At 38.9% G+C, this 8261-nt stretch overlaps 1 protein-coding gene across 1 annotated transcript in view; it reads left to right on the top strand.

The window, feature by feature from the left end:
• The first annotated feature begins 347 nt into the window (after window positions 1-347).
• Window positions 348-8261, top strand: part of AP1G1 (adaptor related protein complex 1 subunit gamma 1) — a 30502-nt gene continuing 22588 nt past the window's right edge. Inside the window, exons 1-5 of the mRNA XM_085305709.1 lie at window positions 348-548; window positions 1500-1624; window positions 4095-4236; window positions 4776-4872; window positions 7150-7226. Of these exons, the coding sequence (XP_085161835.1) occupies window positions 348-548; window positions 1500-1624; window positions 4095-4236; window positions 4776-4872; window positions 7150-7226 (642 nt within the window). The remainder of the gene's footprint in view (window positions 549-1499; window positions 1625-4094; window positions 4237-4775; window positions 4873-7149; window positions 7227-8261) is intronic.

Raw genomic sequence — 8261 nt, 5'->3', positions numbered from 1 at the left:
AATTAGAATATGTGAACATAAGAGCATGCACTGCCAAGTTTCTTCCTGTTTTAAGTGGGGAGTCGTGTTATTTTCACTTGATAACCAGCTCAATGCATAGCAGTTTTTGTCTGTAATGTTCTGTGAAAATGAACAGCAAATATGAGAACTTAAATTCCTCAGAGGTACATAGAATTCTTCTGGTTTTCAAGTTTCATTTTAACTAAGCTACTGAAGCGGTCTGTGTTTTTATTGTTACTTCAGTTTTTATAACTGAGATAAATTTTCTTTATGCTAAAATATGAAATGATTATGAAGTCATCACATACAGTAGAGGGTTTACAGATCTTTCTTCCTCCTTCTAGAGGATGCCAGCCCCTATCAGACTGCGGGAGCTGATCCGGACCATCCGGACAGCAAGAACCCAGGCAGAAGAGCGTGAGATGATCCAAAAGGAATGTGCTGCTATCCGATCATCCTTCAGGGAGGAAGATAACACATACCGATGCAGAAATGTGGCAAAGCTGCTGTATATGCACATGCTGGGTTACCCCGCACATTTTGGACAGGTAGGTCAGACTTTGGTGCTTGCTGCGTTATGTGCACGTGCCAGTCTGCTTTGTGTTTTGGGCCCGTTGGCTGGTTTGGAGTACTATTAGCTTCAGTTTTGCTGTCTACTATTTGGGATGTTTGGGGATGTCTTGACATACATTCTGAATCTGATTGGTTTTTGACCATGTAACTGAGATTTGCTATTTGAGAATTTTCTTATATAACTGTAAGTTTCATAACAAAATGTTTTGCTTTTGCTGGACAGTCCACTCCTAACTGCTCATGTTTCTGCAGAAAAGTAGTTCTTAAACTATAATCTAATATATATGAGTATTTCTAAATGGGATCAAAACAGCACTTCAGGGTTATTTCTCTGGTGATGGAAGTTACAAGATTCTTCAAAGGAGGTTCTGTAACCTCTTGCTTTTATAGTAATTTATTCCAGGCAGATAACTAGTCTATGCCCTGCTGTAAGAAATTGCTATTCCTTAGCCCCAGTTTTAATGATGTGTCCTGGAGAATGCTGTTTCAGTTTTTCAAATCTCTCAGCTTATTTTTGGAACATTATTCCTCTGGTAGACTATGGAAGAAGGAGACAGGAAGATGAGAGTTCTTGATCTACAGAACGTCTTCAAATGTGTTGTTTTTTGCTTTTGTACCCTAACATACCTTTGGCGTATCTGGTACATCTGAGGTCATGGAAGGGCAGCAGTGAATGGCTGCTTCAAGATAAAGGAGTCGCTACTGGCTTTGCCTCTGGCTTTGTTGCTGACTTGCTGGGAGGTTCAGACAGATTATTTAACCTTTGTTTGTTGTTTTTCCGTATCACCAAAGTAGGAAGAAAATACACACTTTTTAGATGAGTTCTCTGGGAGGCCCAAGATGTATATGTAAAGGTTCAAACTGTTTTCCTTTAGCAAAGAAGTAATTTAAGCTAATTCTTTCCTTTTTATTATTTTTTTTTCCAGTTGGAGTGCCTCAAGCTCATTGCCTCTCAGAAATTCACAGACAAGCGCATTGGGTATTTAGGTGCCATGTTGCTGCTGGATGAGAGACAGGATGTTCATCTTCTTATGACCAATTGCATTAAGAAGTAAGGGTACCATCTCTTTCTCCAGGAGCATATGTTTTGAGGTTTCAAGATCTCAAAGTTGATACCTGATGGTGATATTTTGAGTACTTCAGGGTTTTATTGTATTAGAATAAAAGTATCTTAAATCTAGAAATCTAATGCTGATGACTGTACAGACTGTTTAAGTCCTGTGCTGCTTTGGATCATCCTATTCAGCTTCCTTAGAGGGAAGAGAATACAAAGTTACATTGGTCCTGAATGTATATGGCAAACCACATCTGATGTAACCTGTTTCAGAATGGAAATGCTTATTTTCTGAAGGTTTAAGATGAATAAAATCAGGAAGCTGAAATGACCACAGTAAGCTGCTCAGCCAGTGCGGAAAACCTCAAACTGTTGTAAAGAACTCTCTCCTAGTTCTGTAAAATAGTTACCTTCTAGCTTGCTCTAGGCAAAGGCCAGATAAACAGTTAGTAATGTAGCATCATTGAAGGCCTAATCACATTTTAAATATGATTGGATCAGTGGATGTTTTTGTAACACTGATACAATTTTGTATATTGGACTGGCTAGCCTATGTCGCAAAATTGTAGGTATTGCTGCAGCCATGTTTTCTAGTGTTTGCTCACTTGACTGTGGTGCTGATGAGCTCTGAAGAGTTGCCTGACTTGAGGGATCAACACTGTATATGCTGTCATCTTCTTAAGATTGGCCTCACAGTCCCGATGAATGTTTTTTCTTGGAAGCAAGGCAGCTACTTGGGATGTGCTGTTTCCTTGGCATCTTGCTGAAATTGGATGAGGGGCATGCAAAATTAGAATTCCCCCATGTGCCCCCTCCTTCTCTCCTTCCTCGCACACTCCCCCCCCCCCCCAGCAAAATGCTGCTAAACTGAGACTATTTTTGTTATAGTTTAGTAGATGATGATTGGTGTGTTCCCCAGCCTTTTCAAAATGAAAGGGAGCAGGAGTGTAACAACTGGGTCTTACTAGATTTATCCAAATGCCAGCTTGGTTGATTTTTGTTTGTTTGTTTGTTTTGTTTTTATAGCATGACCTAGATGTTTTTTGCTGCAAATGTGAGCACCCTTGTGAAGCATATACTTGCTATATGCAGAGTGTGTAGCTGCCAAAAAATTAGTTGGGGGAAAGAAAAGGAAAATGAGCCCATTTAGCAGCATATACCATCTGTTCCTTCATCCACATGTTGCCATAGTGTATGGCTGCTTGATTTCACAACCAGAATGCTGTCTCTTGCTTTTCTGCATGTTGTACGTGTTTGGTTACATACCACTCATTTCCCCTGTTCCCTCATCATACAAAAACACCCCAAACCAGGAACCATATTTTTACCTTCTTCATAATAGAATCATCATTTGTAACTGAATCCTGGTTGCTGTGGTGACTTGAGTACCAAGTAGCTTGATGAAAAGTGGCTTAGAAATACAGGCTCTTGGGATTGCCGCGTGGAAGCTCTATTGTGTAGTACTGTGTGACGTTGGTGGATAGACACACAAAGAGCATGTACTGATAGGTTATTTAACTTTTTATTGAGTGCTTTGTTGACTTCCTCAGGCATGTGAAGAGCTAAGATTGCTAAACAAAATTCCTGCATTGATTCTTTTCAAGGTGTGTGGCTACTTTTTTTGGTTTTTGGTTTTTTTTTAAGCTCAGGAGAATGGGACATGTTGGAAGTAGGACAAATTCAGACAAAGGATATTCTGCGTAGACTTTTACATACTGTCTGATTTGCAAATACAAATCCCCTTTCTTCTAATCAGTATTTGTGCTAAGTGTGTAAGCTTTAGTATAATGTGAAATTAGAATTTATACTAGATTTGATATATTAAGTGCATACAAATTATATGCTACCCTTTTATGACTTGTTTCCTGACCAAATCTGTATGAAATTTTATAATTTATCCTTCATTAACACTAATGAAATAGTGAAATAAAGCAGTGAAATAGAAGGGAGGAAGGGGACCAGTCAGAACTAAAATGCATTGTAAATATATGCAGGAAATGAAACTACATAAAAATCTTAAGGCATAGAAACTGCAAAACAGGATATAGAAACCAAAAGCCAGAGCCTATTCCAGAACACATTTAACTGGGACAACCACAAAGTCACTATAGCACTGTACTAGACATTAAGTTCTTTTCTGCATGCAAGTTCCAAAATACTAGAGGTTTTTACCTTCAGTAGTTTTTTTTTTTTTTCTCAGCTCCAAGCATTGGATGCCCACTTGATAGTTTACCCAAATCTTGTATCTTTTTAGTGGAGGAGTCTAAATACAAGCAGAGCCAAACTCTATGGTACATGGGTCAAAGCTACTGATGCTCCTTACTTGTACTCCCCAACAGCTAGGTATCCAGAGCGTTCTTCTGGGCCATGTATGCAGCTGGCTAGATGACTGTATGTACAGATTCAGTTTTTCCCTGTGTTCAGGTTGTGTGTGTGTACTGACTGGCTTTTTTGTTCTCCTATATAGTGACCTTAATCACAGCACACAGTATGTGCAGGGGCTGGCACTCTGTACTCTTGGCTGCATGGGTTCTTCAGAGATGTGCAGAGATCTTGCAGGAGAGGTGGAAAAACTCCTGAAAACTTCAAACTCCTATCTTAGGAAGAAGGTACTTCAGGGAACAGAGTACTTTGTGAACTGAAATTTAAGATTGATGGGGTACCTTGCTGATATCTAAAACACTAAATGGACTAGATCATACTGGCTGAATATTTCCCAGTGTATGTGACGTAGGCAGAGATTGGACTCCCTCTGTCTATCCAGAGCAGAAGTAAAACAGTGGGTAGTAGGAATGTGTGTAAGTGTCTCTAAAACATACTTCCAACAGATGAGGTAGCTGTTTTTACTTTGATACTCTGTATGTTTAAATTATTGATTACAATGTAAACATCTGCCTATTAATGGACAGTAACCCCAATCTTTCAATGTTTGTTTTTATTTCTAATTTTTTTCACATCAGTCCAGATCAAGAGTTTTATTGAACTCCTCTCCCTGAAGTTGTTTGGTTTTGCTTTTAGTACTGTACCATGAACTTTCTAGACCTTTCTGTTTCATAAACATTGTGATAATTCCCACTGAGTTAGATGTTCCTAAAACATATATTGTAGCCATTGTAGTATGAGCTAACTGTAAAGTATTCCTTTACAGGCAGCATTGTGTGCTGTTCATGTCATTAGAAAGGTGCCTGAACTCATGGAGATGTTCCTGCCAGCCACCAAGAACTTGCTTAATGAGAAGAATCATGGTAATGTCTGTGAGATCTTGCTTAACAGAACTATGCCATTCTTTGTGGAATGTTACACCTGCTACCTAAGCTTTTTGTTTAGAGGGAACTTTTGAGGGATAGTTATTATGATGTGTTTCTTCATATTGCTATGCAGCGAAAGCAAATGTCATTCAGAAAGTGCCATATGACTTAGCAGGATTTTTTTTTCCCTGAAATGTTTGGAAACACTTCAGAATGTTTCCAAAAGTCCAGGAAAAATTGTGATCTTTAAAAAAAAAAAAAAAAAAATTATCCAATCCACTGCTTACAGAGACTTTAATAAAGTATATTGTTTAATTTGTTATGTGTCTTCTGTTACCATAACACTGTAGCATTCTTCAGCATCCTTTTACCTCCAGGTTATATTTATTCAGTGTGCAGAAACAGATTTCTTGACTCCCAAGGTTGCACGTTCCACCTGAGACCTTAAAAAACAATTCTTGTCCCTGACTTCTTTGTTTATAAAGATAATAATAAAATTCCTAACTGAAATGAAACAAAGTTCAACAGGCATTCCCGAGACTGAGATATCTATAGCATTGTCAAGAAAGAGTCTCTCCCAATGCTGTTTTCGATCAGAACATCATCATAAAATAAATTCTCACAACATCTTGATTAATTTGGTCAGCCCAGTGCTTACTTCCTAAAATCTTTGTCCTGTGGCACATCTACATCGAGCATGTGCCTTAAGAAAATAGGTGAGTATGCTAGGTGTCTTGCAGTAGATGTTTGCAATGCTGGAAACCCAATATTGGGAGAAATTCTGTCTCTCAAGCCAGGGTAGTTGTAACTGTAGTGCTATTAATATGCCAAATTAGCTGTTAATTCCCTCCCCACCCCCTTTTTTTCTGCACGTGTTGTGTATCTTTGCGGTGCAGGATAATTGACCTTTGAAGTGTGTTCATGCGTGCAACTAGTTTATCTTGATTTAAAATGTGCTGATCAGAATCCTTACTCCACATGCTGCTTCAGATAGGCATCATCTATTAACCAAACGTCTTACAAACCACTGCCTATGTGGTCCACCACTGTAGTATAACATCCTCTGTCTTTGTTATTCAACACGGAAAAGGTGGAGAGCCTCTCTTTTACTCTTTTAAAAATGGGAGTGGAGATACTGAGAGATGGAGTGATTTGCCCAACTTCTTAAAGCCTTGGCCAAGGAAAGGGTTGAGTCTAGGCTCACCTGAATCTAAGAACTGGATCATCCTTTCTGCTTTCCTTAACCTTAAAAAAATCAGCTTTTCCTTTTCAGCAGAGCCTTATTGGTAGGCTTTGTGATGGGCTTTCTATGAAACGCAATATATATGAAACTCTTGCAACAGCCTTTTAGGAAGCCTCACTTCTGGGAAGTGTCAGTGTTAAGAAAGCTGTGACAAAAGCTATAGGTACTTGCGCACCTCAAAACAGACTTTGGATAGGACCTGTAATGGATGAGAAACTAGTATAGCTTGTGGAATATGACGATTTTCTTTTTTCCCTGAAAAGAACACTATTTAGTAAGCAAACTTCCTGTCTTTTTCTGAATCAAGAAATCTGAGGTACAGAGTTAGCAGCTGCAAAAAATAGATAACTGAAAGATGTGTCTGAGAGGAAAGATAATCTGTGTTTCAGCTGAATGTGAGGGTAAAATAATGCTTATTGAAGGTTTGTACGTTACAAGCTTATAACTCACTAATAGTAGTTAGTTAGCATTAACTTCTAGTTAAATAGTTTGTAGCTAGCATGCATTTTCTAACTGTTTTCAGAGCTACTTTGACTGGGTTCCTTTAAAGCAGGAGACACAGCAGCTTGTTGGCCGCATACACGTGCTGACTTTCCCAGTCTTTCTACGCTGTGGTCTGGACCTTCTAAGAAAGGCCCAAGTTAGATCACTTAAGGTTGGCTAGGGCTCTGAAATCAGAAGATAAAGCTAGGAAGCATGAGTAACCAAACATCTGCAAGGCAATTAGCATATTTTGCCCTTTTTGGAATCTTGTGTTTGCATGTCTGTTACCATCTGTGTATGCATTTAATATGGAAGGTGCTTCAGAAAAGGTCAGTTTCTCTCCTCACTTTAATTCCTGCTCTGACACATGCACACAGAGTGGTCTGCTTTCTCTTGGGCACAGCTGCAAGTGCAAGTATCTTTTGGGGCAGGTGTGTTGGATTCAAGCAGAGTGTGTTTTGTATGACTTGTTATTTTCCTCTGTTTCTTGTCATATGCATGGAAATTGTCATATGCACTGAAATTTTTTTCCTTCCTCTGGCCTTCAGGTGTTCTTCACACATCAGTTGTCCTCCTCACAGAGATGTGCGAGAGAAGCCCAGACATGCTTGCACACTTTAGAAAGGTAGGTGCAGACTGTAACATTGAAGAGTTAATATTCATGTGTTTGGGTTTTTTTTTTCCTTTGACTGATGCATCCTCTTAGTTTTCCTGGTGAAGGCAGAGTGCATACATTTTTTTAATAAAATCCTTACACTTATTTGAGTGAAGAATTTGATGATACTATCTACTTTTTTTCAAAATAAAAAACTTAACACCATACACGAAACCCATTAAACTCTTTATATCTTGGAGTTCTGGGTGTCTGTAGCCATAACCTCTGCAAGAAGGTGGTAAGTTATGAAACATCACTCTTAAGAGGCTGTGTTGCATGAAACTCATACTAAAGTTAGAATTACAGTAGCCTCTTGAACTGAGGTCTTCCCCCCCCCCCCCCCGTTATAGATAATTGCATAGTGGTATTAGGGATGGCACATGTATTATATAAAGAAACAAAGATGAAAAACTGAGGCCCAGACTGATACTTGAATGCCTTACCCATAGGTGTACAGTTTTGTAAACTCGGATCAAAATCACCAGTGGAAGTTGTGGCTCTGTAGATACCTCATCTCTGGTGCATGTTGTGTTAAGTCGCTTCCCCCTCTAACATAAGAGCTTGAGAGTCAACATCATTTCTCCTCCTCTGATTCAGATTTTTTTTCCCCTCTTAGCATGAACTTTCTTGTGCTGCTTGCTGTAATTTGCTTTGCAGTATTTATTGCTGTATTAGAGAGTTCTAATAGAAGAACATCTGAAAGTGTTATGATTCTAGTTCTTCTTTGGTGACAAAATCAGAAATTGAACAAAATTGATGTAATGGAACTGGCCAGTTGCTCCACTGAAAAGTCTTTAAAGTGCTTACTTATTTGCATGTCCAATTCTTCCTTGGCTTGTCTATATAATTAGGGATTTCAAACGATACATCCTTTGATGCATCTTGGCACTTTAGCATGCATCTTGCCTTCCCTTGCCCTGATTGTATATGTCAGGAATGAATGTGAAAGTGTCACTGGGGCCATCTTGAAGGTACCTATCCCCTGCTCACTTAAGATGATAATCC

The sequence above is a fragment of the Rhea americana genome, unplaced genomic scaffold (assembly GCF_003343005.1).
Source record: "Rhea americana isolate MKP2758 unplaced genomic scaffold, rheAme1 scaffold_226, whole genome shotgun sequence".
NCBI classification, from domain to species: Eukaryota; Metazoa; Chordata; class Aves; order Rheiformes; family Rheidae; genus Rhea; species Rhea americana.
This window is presented reverse-complemented; position numbering and strand designations above follow the sequence as displayed.